Here is a 13,654-nt window from a genome sequence, read left to right as displayed (position 1 = left end):
CAACTTTTATAGGTTAGCAAAAAAGAAGAAAAACTCATCCTTGATCATTGAGTTGGATGTAATTGAGAATGCCAATCCTTATAGTGTTAACATCCAAATAGAACCTACATTAATGTTACTTCAAACATTTTGCCAACTCCAAATTATGAACTAACTTTCCATTCTTGTCAAAAATCACCACCTTAGACCCCCACTCCAAAATTTTCCTTAAGAAAGGAGGTTCCCTACACTAGTAATAAGGAGCAAGAAGGGTTCGATCAAATCAAATTTGATGAACTCGCCAAATGTGAATTCATTGTGGCATATCAACATGATACGAAATAGTAGTAACTATATGGGAAAAGCCTTGCTATGAAACTTTGATTCTCAAATGCTACATTTCATAGGGCATGAAGGAGTTTGGATTTGGATGAAATAATATTAGCAAGGAGCATGACCATCATTCACCATTGGAAGAAAATAGTTTTCAAGATTTGTTTATGAAGGTGGTGGGTGCATCAATGAATTAAAGAAGTCCTTGGTAGATTATGAGTTACCTTAGATAATATGAAGGAAGATGAGTGGTTTTCTTAGAATTGGGGCATGAAAAAGAAAGAGCAAGAAAATTCGGCAGTGTTAAGTGTCTCAAAGAAGCAACTAGATGAAGTAAATCAAAACACAAAGTCAATCGACCTTATCATGACTAAAGATACCAAACATAAGGTTGCAAGGGAAAGTAAATTTAAAGGTTGAACTTATTGATGTTACAAGTAGTATATTAGAAGGTTATGCTAAAGGTTAAAATCGTGACAGAGCTCCAAACTCCAAGGCGGAAAATACATCAGATGTTGTAATTGACTCTATCGATGTTGACGAACTTGAGGTTAGAACATATACCTTTTTGTATATCTCTAAGTTTATCTCTTTTAACCAAATAAATTACTCATACGTGTAAGTACTACTAAATCTAACAAGATATAATTTAATATTTTAGTTGAAATAACTAATCGTAATCGTAACTTACTAATTTAATGACATGATTTTATCTCAAAAAAATATTATCTTAGTAACTTGTTAAAATGATTTATCCATTTAAATAATAACTTTGTATCTTAGCATAAATCATACATTCATGTTAAGATGGTTGTAGGGAGTGGTTGCAAGGTGGTTGTGGTTGTGGGTTTAGTTTGGTAGTGGCGGTGATTTTAGTGTGGTGGTGGTTGTGGTTATGGAGGTGGTGTTGGTGGATGTAGGGTGGTAGTGGTGGTTTTAGTTTGGTGGTGGTGGTGGCGGCGATGACCACGATAGTGGTGGTGGTGGTGGCAATGGTGAAGGGTCATGAAATGAAGGGTGAGGGTGATAAATGAGTCCATGGTGAGAGTCATGATGAAGTGGAGGTCGAGGGTAATGAAGTGGAGAGCGAGACTAAATTGAATAAATCTAACTAAAATAAGAACTTATTTGAACAAAATACAAATTAATCATAATTAAAATATTTCATATAATGTGAACAGTGTTAGCTTGTACACTATGATCTTATTAATTTAAACGATATCAATAAAAAATGATGAAATTAAACATAATTTAGCAAAACGGAATCAAATTGAACGTGACAAAAAAAAAGACTAAATTAAATAAACTGAACAAAACAAAAACTAAAAGAATATTTAAACATAAAATAATCTAATAAATAATTATATTTAGAGAAATTGTCATATATCTATAAGAATGTTTTTAGCTTACTTTTTAAAATTTTAAAACTAAACTATTTTTTATTAGATTTTTTTTTTCATCTTATAAAGAAAAACATCAATTGATTGTCGCTTAAAAGTAAGTACAAGCAACACTTATATAAGCAATAATGCTATCTAAGACAATACTTATAATTTTTTAGTGTCACGTAACCGTTTATTGTAATTATGTGTAAATAAAAGATATAATTAAAATAAAAAATGACTAGAATTAGTCAAGTTTCTTGACGTATCTAAAATAGTTCTGCTTTTGTTATTTATTTATTGTCACTGCGTGAGAAAACTGCGCTTTAATGTTTTCATTTCATTGTTCACTGAATTTGAACTTCCTAGAAACAAGCAGACCCTTCACCGATTCCTATTCTCGCTTCTTCCCTATGTCATCGCCGGTGGCCACCGCGGTCAGCGCCGCCGCGCCCTACGACCGCGCGAAAGCGGTGAAGGAGTTCGACGAAACCAAGGTCGGAGTCAAAGGATTGATCGACTCGGGAATCAAGGCCATACCCCCTATCTTCGTTCACCCGCCAGAAACCCTAGCGGAGCTGAAGCGCGGGGCAGAACCCGGTTCCGCGCCGGAAATTCCCACGGTGGACCTGGCCGCCGTGCAGGAGTCGCGTGCCGCCGTGATTGAGCAGATCCGGCAGGCAGCGAGCACGGTGGGATTCTTCCAGGTGATCAACCATGGCGTCCCGGAAGAGTTACTCCGGCAAACTCTGGCGGCGGTTAAGGCGTTCCACGAGCTGCCGGCGGAGAAGAGGGTGCCGGTGTACCGTAGGGAGATGGGGAAGGGCGTATCGTACATTTCCAACGTGGATCTATTCCAATCAAAAGCTGCCAGCTGGCGCGACACAATCCAGGTAACTAAAGTATTTTTACTATCCTAAATTATCATACGCATGGAAATTTTAATGTAGGGAAATGATCTTTTGACAAAGATATTTTGACAAGTTGATAAACTTTTCCTAAATAAAATTAAAATATATTATTTTTTATTTTTAATTAAACTAAAGTAATAAAGTAATATTTTTTTACTTAAATTAGTAGTTTGTTAAAGTTTTTTAAAAAAACTTTTTTAATATATCATTTTTGTAACACTTTGTTTAAATAATTGTTTTAATTAAATGATTTGTCACACCGATAATATAAGAGACGAGTCTTGTAGTATAAACACGACTCCTTATAATATCTAAAAAAAATATTTAGAGGCCAATACCAAACAAAATACAAGAATTTGATAGTAATTATTAGAGTACTAAAGGACAAAATAGTACATGGGCCATAGTCCTATGAAAAAGTCCAAAACAGTAGAATTCAGCCCAGTGGGCTACGCAGCGAACTATCACTTCCTTGTTGATCACAGGTGTTCCTCGCATATGTTTACATCAATAAATTGGTGATCATCACAAAAAACAAGAAGAGAAAATCACACATACCGAACATATAACAAACAACACAAGGGTAAGTTAGAGCAAAAAAAAAAGTTTATCATGCAGTTATATACAATTTCATAGTTCAAGATACATATGTCAACCCATCATGTTATGAGTTGCAAATAATACACTAAGATTCAGACACGACTTATCTAGATACATATAATTTAGTCAGATTTAGCGGATGCTTGCACTTGTGGTGGATTTCCTTGTTTTACCGAGCTGCTCACACCCGAACTAAGTGTTACAATGTCTCAACCCCACACACAAGGTTAGTCCTTATTGAGTTTCAGGCCTCCTGCTACCCTCACCACAAGAGTCAGTCCGCTCTATGTGAGACTAACTGACTCTTTAGAGTGTCGGGATGCAACCTTACCTTGAATCCTTACCTTGAATCCTTACTAAATTATATAGATGAGGCATCATCATGAACTCTCACTAACAGGAGTCATAAAATTACGTCCCGACCAACTGAGGCACCACCATAAAGTCTCACCTAGAGACTTATGGAATTACGTCCTAACGAAACCAATAACATGTTTCATCCATTAATATAGAATCATATCTCATACCAATATCATGTCACTTTCATTACCGACCATCTCATTTGTTTTCCATGCCGAGATCACACTAACACATCAATTCAATCCTTAAGCATAGATACTTCATGCATATTCACAAGCCTCATACTTTAAATAGAGGAAATCAACCAATCAAACAATCTATAACAACAGCGGATCCCCTCAAGCCAGGAGCCCTCGCTCAGGCGAGAGGGGTACCCTCGCTTAAGCGGTAGACTATCGCTTAGGCGAGATCGCGATAGAGGGCCTGGGAAGTTTCGCGAATGCTCGCTAAAGCGAGGCCATCTCGCCTGAGTGAGATGGTCTTTCCTCAAAACACAACTCGCCTGAGCGAGTACTCGAGCAAAACTTCTGGGTGAGGTACTACTACTCTCGCTTAGGCGAGTTGAGCTCGCTTAGGCGAAAATAGCAGTTCCCTCCCACTGTTCTACGCCTGCAAACCAGAAAAATAGTCGATCACTCCTATTCAAATCATTCATACACGAATACAATCACTTTCCATATTATTTTACACACGAAACAGATGGAAACAAACCACATACTTCAAACACGAAAAGGGTCTAGTTTCCCTTACTTGGAAATAAGCTAGCGGAATAATTTGATACGCACACAGTAAGCATAACAGTCCTAAGGGTAGGCCAAAGAGCTTAAAACAAACGGTAAAACAGAATAGGAACGGGGTTACTACAAAACCCTAACTGTAAATATGAAATATGCCCAAAGAGGAGAAATATGAGCTCGAGATTGACTTACGTGGAGCACGGAAATGAGATTGAGCTTGCTTGACTAAGGTGGTACCAAACCCTAGCAGAGAAAAACAACTGGAGCTCTAAAGAAAAATGAGTTATTTTCTGAGAGTGATGAGAATGGTTAGGGTTAGGACAGTTTAGGATCCTTGGATCCCTTTGGGTCAGCCCCAGGCCCAATTAATTTGAGACAACTTTTTACAATTTAGGATAAAGTAAAATAGTGGACCTTACAATTTTTCTTTAGGTTAGCTAAAAAAGGGAGAAGGACTTATCTTTCTTAACTACGTTCTTTTATTCATAAAATAAGACATGTGGAGGACATAATAGTAAAAAAAAAAATTTAGGTGATAATTAAATAATTTGTATTACTATTACTATTATAAAAAACTAAAGATTAAAGATATATTTAATTAATAATTTAAATTTAAATAATTAAATTTTGAAATTAATTTTGTTTTAAAAATTTATTCATAAAAAATACTTAAAAAAGAACAGTAAAAATTGTTGCCAATTTTTTTTACAGGAAATATCCATGAAGAAATTAATTATCAATTAAAACTTTTATAAAAAAATAAAGAAAGAATGTCTATTTTACAAATATTTTTAACAGATTTATTTAAAAAAAATCCTATATAATATACAAAATTTAAGTTATCGTTACGAGACATTCATGTAAATTTTGATGGACTAATTTACAATTTATTTTTTAAAAAACAAACTCTAGTTTTAAGAAATTATATTATTTTTTAAAAATCCAAATTAAATTGTATCAATCTTGATAAAACAGGATCAAATTAAAAAAATGAACAAAATAGGTAATTAAAACTTTAACATTTTGTCTAAAAGATTTAAACAACAGATAGCACGTAAGCTTAAAACATGAAATAAATTTTATAAAATTAATCGACATTTGAAAACAAATTAATTCCACGGAATGACACGAAACCAAAGTAATGAAAAGTTATGAGTTTGTATTTGATTTTGCAGATTAGGATGGGCCCCACAGCAGTTGAGTCTAGCGAGATTCCCGAGGTGTGCAGAGAAGAGGTGCTGGAATGGGATAAGGAAGTGGTGCGTGTTGCACGTGTGTTGTACCAGTTACTGAGTGAGGGGCTGGGATTGGGTGCGGAGAGGCTGAACGAGATGGGTTTGTGGGAAGGAAGAGTTATGGTGGGGCATTATTACCCGTTTTGCCCTCAGCCTGATCTAACGGTTGGGCTTAATTCTCACGCCGATCCCGGGGCTCTTACCGTGTTGCTGCAGGACCACATCGGTGGGTTGCAGGTTGAGACGGAACAGGGTTGGATCCATGTGAAGCCTCAGCCTGAAGCTCTGGTTATTAACATCGGAGATTTCCTTCAGGTATCATGATAATAATTTAATTAACAAGAGTGTTATATGATATCTGATATTGATGATTTTGTGTGGCAGATAATTTCTAACGAAGCGTACAAGAGTGCTCATCATCGAGTGTTGGCGAACCATTCTAATGAGGCAAGAGTGTCGGTTGCTGTTTTCCTGAACCCAAGTGATAGAGAGAGAGTTTTTGGACCATTGCCGGAGCTAACATCAGCAGACAAACCAGCCCTTTATAGGAACTTCACCTTCAATGAATTTATGACAAGGTTCTTCAAGAAAGAGTTGGATGGTAAATCATTGACCAATTTCTTTAGGAACTCATGAATCTCTGTTTATGTATCTTAATGTTAAAAACCTTTTAACTACTTATTTGAAAAGCTTGTTTAAAAACCTTTCATGTACACCAACCTCTCAACTTCTTGGCCTCTCAATTTCTTGGCATCTTACCCTTTTAAGTCTCTTAGCCTCTCAACTTCTTAATTTCTCAATTAGGTCCACATGACTCAGAAATCAATCAACGCTTAACACAAGTAGATGGAGATTAGACATAAACCAAAACTTAAATCATGATTAAACCGTGATTGAGCCCTCTTAACCACCGTAGGATAAAAGTCCAATAAAAAATGTTATAAATAGATAAACACCTATGGTAAAGTGAAAATTATCCTTTGTACTAGACATCTTGTTTGTTTGAGAAGGAACTATTGATATAATATTAACTTGAATGTCAAAGTATCAATATTGTATGTACTCTCACCCATCATCATTAACCAAGACCGAAGATCAAAGACAAGAGTTAAAGACAAGAGTTAAAAAACTAAAGATACTTATCTTTTTAAGATCAAAGACTAAAGTCGAAGATAAAGACAATAGATAAAATCCTAACTTATTGGTTTCATGAGATCTACTCGATCTTGTAAGAACAACTTGTAAGAACAAATAGGATTTAATTTTAAAAACAAACTTTCTAAAACAAATAAAATACATTTTAAATATTTTTTTTAACAAGTTTTCCATAATTTTTGTTCTAGAATGGGTTGTTCATAATGAGATTTTGTTCGCAATGCATTTTTTCTCTTTTCCCTATGCAATCGTGATAAGATAACGGTGTTGATGACGAAAGTGATGGTCGTAGCAGAAATAGTATAAGGATGCAATTAGTAAAAATAAGGTTGAAGGAAGAAAAAATCAGAAGATTTTAGTAGTAAAACATTACTTCCTTTATTTTTAACAATTTCAACTTATGTTAGAAATTTTATATGGATTAAAGATAAAATAAATTTATAATAATTAGATATAAATTTTATTTTATTAACTGTAAAATTGAATTATAATTAAAGTCTACTATTTAATATGATATTATTAATAATTATAAATATATCCTAATAAGATTTAGATTTATTGTTAATTGAGTCTAGCTTATAACATGTTATTGAACTAAAATTAATATTTAACATAAATCTTATTTTATAAATCAATTTTGTAAGATTACATTATGAATATAATTAAAACCCACTTTTTAATTTCTCAATACAACTATTTTAGTACGTACCTTTGCAAGAAAAATATGTACTTTTCGATAAAGTAAAAATGTTTCATGTAGAAACTAAAACAAAAAGGTTAAAAAATTATGTGAATAAATTTTAACAAATTAATTTACATATAAATTAATTCTAATTTATAAAATTATTTATTTTTATTATACTTTTCTTTCTCAAAAGTATTTATAGAGGAACTTATTCGAGTAAATATTTATAACTAATTGAAATAAAAATGAGAAGTTAATAGATCTGTGTGAGAATAATCCTTCAGCAGAAACCTTCAAGCATATTATCAAGATATCGAATGTTCTAGAATTTCTTTCCGGAGCTAATGAAGAAAAAGAAGAATTTTCAATGAAGTAGAATAAAAGTCAGAAAAATTCTAGAATCTTTAGAAGACTATAAAATTTTCCGAAATCGTCTAGAAAATGAAACGAGGAGATTCTTCTTATTTCTATTTGTCATTTTCAAACCTATATATCTGGTTATGGATAAATATATCTTTTTTATGAATAATTTTGGAAGAATAATTTATAAAATTAAAATTAATTTATTTTTCCTTGATTTATAATGTTTTTAACTAATGTTTTAATAATAAGAGAATATGAATGTCATACGAGTGAGAAATTTAAATTTTTTATCTTCAATGTGTAGTGTTGGTGGTGAAATATAAAACATCTTTTTAACATATGTGGAAGGCCTCGGATTGAAAATAATAAAGAATTAGCTTATTATTATTCTTCTTTTATAGTGTTATTTTCATGAAACATTCAAAAACAAGAGTGTGAAGGTATGGTAATAGGTCATGGCTTCTCAAACATTCAACAATAATAGAATTGCTTAAAAGTTAGATAATGAGAAAGTTCAATATATTCTAACTTTCTATGGTTAAACTTCCATCACTCAAATAGGAAATTATATATTTCTTTTAGAAAATTCAAATATATTACATTTAACTTACCTTTATTTTAAATTGTTTAATATTCAATGTTTTTTCTTGAATAAAAAAATTGAATTCAAGAATTTTTAATTGAGTATTTAAATTATTACTAAATAAAAAAACATTAAATACAAAATTAAATTAAATAATATTGGTGATGTTAATTGAAAAATAATCACTATATATAAAGATTAAAAAAGAATAACTACTAAAACTTCAATCAAAAGAATTTAACTAACATCTTAAATAACCCTACTGCATTGATAGAAAACATCTCACAATCATTAATAGAGGAAAAATTATATCAATAAATAAATAATTGTACCTTAATAATAATAAATAACTTTAATAATGTCAATTGAAAAATAATTGTAGCTTAAAAATAAATTAATATTAAAATTATAGTCTCAATCAAATCAATAATGTCCCAGTTCATACCATATAGAAAGAGAATATGAAAATTAGCCATATAGATTAAGAAAGAAAAGAGTACGAATAATCTAAAATTCTTAATTTTTAAGTAAAATTTGAAATTTTATAATTTTAAATAATCAAATTCATCTCATAAATTTTTTAAATGTCAATTTCTTTAAAGAAATTCTATCCACATCATATATTTTATGATAAAACATTTCAATTTTTTATAAACATAAATTACCTTTTAAAACTTTTCAATAATTCAAGTATAAAAAATAAATCTAACCTTCTAATCGTATATCAATGTTTCTATGTCGGAACAGTTTCAGCCATATTGACTCTCATCAAAGGTCAAGGTAATTTATAACACAACTCAATGTGAACTGATAATTTCTACTTGCATTTATCATCAAAGGTCAGGGTATTTATAACCTTATTTACAACAGATTAGTTTCAAAACAAGTAACTGAAAAAATAAACTCTGGAAAACAGAAATAAACCCTAATCATAACTGTAAAAAGTTATTACAATCAACCTATCCTTTTAGCACAAAAATTATAAAGAGCCTCTCAAATATTTTACATATTCTCTGGAACTTAAAACTTTCATGCTTCTCCCAAATATCAAAACATATTATCAAAGTCATCTTTCTAAACGAATAAATAAATAAATAAATAGTGTATATTGACTGTCATCTAATTACAATTACAAGCTGTTATTTGAAGTATTGGTTCACAAAAAAAAGCACTTTCACATTGATAACAGTGTAGGGAAATTACACTATTCTAGAATCCTACCTTTCAATCTTCCCTTTTCCGAACCATTCGTCCATTTCTTCATCATCAGCACTCTGATCATTGGTAGAACAAAACTCATCAGCAGTACTGTGGTTATCCGAAGAACAAAACTCATCATCAGTGTCACTTTGCCATGGAGGCCTTCTCCACTGATTTGACAACTCAGTCTTGTGTTCTTCTCTCCTTTGTACCTCAGACAACTGAGTCTTACCTCCAACAATAGGAAAATCTATAAATTCAGAAGGGTCATTTGATTTATTTAAGAGCTTGTGATTCTCACTCTTGTCCTCTACAAATCTCCACACAGATGATTCTCTGTTCCTATTCTTTCTTTCAAACACCTTCCGTGTTTCACCACTTCTATCACCCTGATTGGCACCAAAACTATATTTTCCGATCTTATGGTGGTTTATGTCTTCTTGCTGAGGTTGAAGAGAAGAATTTGAAGCCCTTGATACTATAGGCCGTCTGTGGTCACATTTCAGGCAAACCATGTTTCTTCTGAAATTGATGTAATTGCACCTACACAAACAGGAAATCAGTCAGTTCAATAGGAAGTAAATAAACAAAAACTGTTCATTTGGCACAGGAACTGAAACAAAATAACAGTAAGGTTAAAAGGAACCCACGAGTCACATTCCCATTCACCGGGATTAAGGTGACGATTGGAAGCCCTCTCTTTGCATTGCAAACATCTTGTATTCTTTGCAAAATTGAGGAAATTGCATCTGCAGAAATCACAAATTGATTTTAATTTAAAAATGAATACCAGTCCTTTACTGTACTTTTAAAATACACCTATGTAAACTTATTTTAATGTTTTAAAATATATTAAAAATCTTTTTAATATACCAAAAGTAATGTATTTTAAAAACACAGCACAAGACAACACAAAAAAACTCAAACAAAGAAACTAGACTCTATTAACAGCCATTACGTATTGCATATCCAATCTCCCTTCTTCAAAGGTAAGTGATTGTTATCCTGCTTCAATTGCCTGATTTTTTCCTCAAAGAGGCTGTCACAGCGCAAGCACCTGATGTTTCTAGCAAAGTTCATGAAATCGCATCTGCCCAATGAAAGATGAAAAGGGAAACATAAACAAGTGCAAGAGAAACTTGTATATGATTTAATACAATGAACAATTAGCAGATGGAAATAAAGCTCTACTTCGGGCAAATCCAGTCCCCTTGCTTCATCATTGCAACATCTACTTTGCCCTTGCCTTGCTGATTGGAATGAAGATGTCCCATGACAACCTCTGTGCTGTCTGGAAAATTAGAACTTTCCTCTTTGGTACTGTGCTCTACTATTTCTTTCAGCAGTCTTCTCACAGAATCTTCTACCTTTTTAGTAAGACACGGTTTGTTATCCACTGAACCAGTAATTGGGTCAAGGCCATAGGTCAATATAATACGCATAATATCCACTGTTCTCCCACCTTCATCTTCACGTGCCTTCACGAATGCCCTTTCACAGTCCCCCCTCAAATTGCAGGAACTGCATACCTGATTGAAGCATCGGTTCATACAAATTATAGTTATTGGTTAAATGTAAAGAATCTGTTTTTGATATAGAAAAGAAAGACACTTGTAAAGTATACCACAAACAAAAGCAAATGATATCAGAAACTAAGTCATTACTTACATTTCCCTCATCAATACCCACATATGCTCTGAGACGCTTTCCTGAGTTGACTACTTTCCTATCTAAGCTCGGACATCCAAGTGCCACAGTGACTCCTATATCTTTTCGTGACAGGAATCTGAGTAAACCATTAGAAAAATGAGTTCCTGTTAAAATTCTTTTCCACTACAAAAAGAAGGAATTAAAAACAAAATCTTGTGCATGGATTAATATAGCCACATAAAGGGTAAGAAAACTTGATTGATTCTAATCTATAGCATGGAACTCACATTCACTTTCTCTCTTACATTATACAACTTAAAACTTAATTCCAGATATGAGGTCTCCATCTGCAGCTATCTAATTCTAAACCATGCTCACAGATAGCTAGCATGGTTGGAAACTTGGGGAAGAAAACCCCCTCATATTTTCTCGTGACTTAAACCAACTCTTTTAGACGTGGCATTATCCTCTGACTCCTTTAAACAGATTCCAGTATCTCTATTATAATGTTTTTCGAAAAATCTCCCATAGCGTCAAATATGTAACACAAAAAAAAATAAATTATGCGTAGGTTCATATTCATTTGGATGTTCTAAATGACGTTGCAGTGCTCCTCAACAATAAATTTCCTCATGTTTGTCAAACAAAAATAAAAAACATCAAATTTGCAATGCAGTTTTCTGCAGTAAGAGAAACTAACTACCACACCAATTTCATTCATTACCTACTTCTACATGATTTCTTGTTCTCATATTATGATTTTTGTTCAATCAGGAGGGAAACCTAGCATTCATGAAAATAAATAAATGATATATGATATATTTATTAATAGAGAGGAATCATTAACAGTGTCAGATTTATCAATTTCCCCTCACCATTACCTAACAAAATAACCAGATCTTAGGCAGCTCACCACCACATAGCCTCCACCCAATTACGAAAAATATTATTACACAGTCACTGCATATTGTGTATCAAACTATACAGAACTAAAGCTTGTATGTCATAAGCTGGTTTGAAAGAGTACGAACCAATATAGGAAATAACAAACACCTTCTAGGTTCTCAACAACAATTACACTTGTCACTCAAAAGCAATGCGTACACGCATGCTGTGATAAACCTAAGATGACTTAAAACATAGACTAACTCCACAATACTGTGTATGACTAGGAGGATGGCATAATCATTGTACCATCACAGCATAATTTAAATTCGTCCAGTAAGTTGACGAAACATAATTCCACAACTATATTACTATATTCATAACTTCACAAAAAGAAAAATACATAAACAGATGGCAGCACAAGAACTTCAGCTGCGATAAGTAGCAAAAGTAAAATCAGAGAATCACAATTCCACCAATTACAAAGTCTTAGTAGTATACAGTCTATCAGAATTTTAAACTCAAACACCTTGCATGCACAACCTAAATATCACAGCCAAACTTTTCCCCAACATAACATTATAATTAAACACGCCAACTAACAATAAAGATTATATTAATTTTTTTTTGTGTGTGTGCAAACCTCCAGCATCCTTATTAGTTAGTACTATCCAAATTATAAGAAACAATCAACCCAAAGAACACTGCTTTACCTTAAAATATGAAAATGGTCTCTACCGAAATTGAGGCACGCGGTTCTAATGGCATTGCAATCTTTGGCACCCAAAGCAGTGTTGCGAAACACGTTTCCCTCTTCGTGAAGAAAGTGTCCCTTGTGGAGCAAGCACTTGATGAGTTGGACCCATTCGGGCCAAGGATGCGAAATCTGAAGCGAGGCTTCTTCTTCAATTCTCCTTCTCCACCCAGGGTTTCCCTCCACGCAGGTGCCACTGTGAAACAGCGAAGTGCGTGAGGAGCAGAGCAACGTGGGACCCGAACGTCGGCGACAACAACGTTTCCAAAGGTTTCTGAGCATACTATGGTTCTCACACTCACACCAGTTTCACTTTGGTTCCATGTACTCATCCAAAACTTGTATTCTAACTAACAAAATTTTAAAAGCTTTTAATATTTTTTGTCCGTATAATGTATCATTTTTAATCGATTCTCTACTAAAATTTTTGTAAGATCTTTTATTTAATAAATTTATATTTCCAATTTATTTTTGGAAGATCTATTGATTCCCTAATAAATTCACTTTTAAAAGTAAATTTTAAAAGGTTAAAAAATGGGAAGTAGGCTCAATTTTAAAACAATGGTATTTTATGTGATTTTTAACTTATTAAACTTTTAAACATTAAAATTCCAAACCACTTATGTTATTTTCTACTTTTAAAATTTTTGTTAATTTTAATCAAACTTTAATTTTAAATTAAAAATATCAATATAACATTCAATGTCCATTAATTACTTAATAAACAAGATTAGCAAAAATAATTAAATTGAATAAAATTTACAAAAATTGATATCAAATTAAAAAAAATGTGTTAAGTCTAAAATAAACTCAACAAAATATAGACAAAATTAATATTTAAA

At 32.5% G+C, this 13,654-nt stretch overlaps 2 protein-coding genes across 2 annotated transcripts; one reads left to right on the top strand and one right to left on the bottom strand.

Moving 5' to 3' along the window:
* Positions 1 to 1,998: 1,998 nt before the first annotated feature.
* LOC114174156 (1-aminocyclopropane-1-carboxylate oxidase homolog 4-like) lies at positions 1,999 to 6,293 on the top strand. Its single transcript, XM_028058932.1, has 3 exons — positions 1,999 to 2,587; positions 5,478 to 5,852; positions 5,922 to 6,293. Exons 1-3 carry the CDS (start codon positions 2,024 to 2,026, stop codon positions 6,171 to 6,173), a joined length of 1,191 nt encoding a protein of 396 aa, XP_027914733.1. The 5' UTR covers positions 1,999 to 2,023; the 3' UTR covers positions 6,174 to 6,293.
* A 2,939-nt stretch (positions 6,294 to 9,232) lies between these two features.
* Positions 9,233 to 13,158, bottom strand: LOC114174155 (zinc finger protein VAR3, chloroplastic-like). The gene is made up of 6 exons (XM_028058931.1): positions 12,772 to 13,158; positions 11,192 to 11,309; positions 10,715 to 11,052; positions 10,482 to 10,613; positions 10,174 to 10,272; positions 9,233 to 10,066 (listed from the first exon to the last, which is right to left on the bottom strand). Exons 1-6 carry the CDS (start codon positions 13,092 to 13,094, stop codon positions 9,541 to 9,543), a joined length of 1,536 nt encoding a protein of 511 aa, XP_027914732.1. The 5' UTR covers positions 13,095 to 13,158; the 3' UTR covers positions 9,233 to 9,540.
* Positions 13,159 to 13,654: the final 496 nt, after the last annotated feature.

This window comes from Vigna unguiculata, chromosome 2 (genome assembly GCF_004118075.2).
Source record: "Vigna unguiculata cultivar IT97K-499-35 chromosome 2, ASM411807v1, whole genome shotgun sequence".
NCBI classification, from domain to species: domain Eukaryota; kingdom Viridiplantae; phylum Streptophyta; class Magnoliopsida; order Fabales; family Fabaceae; genus Vigna; species Vigna unguiculata.
This window is presented reverse-complemented; position numbering and strand designations above follow the sequence as displayed.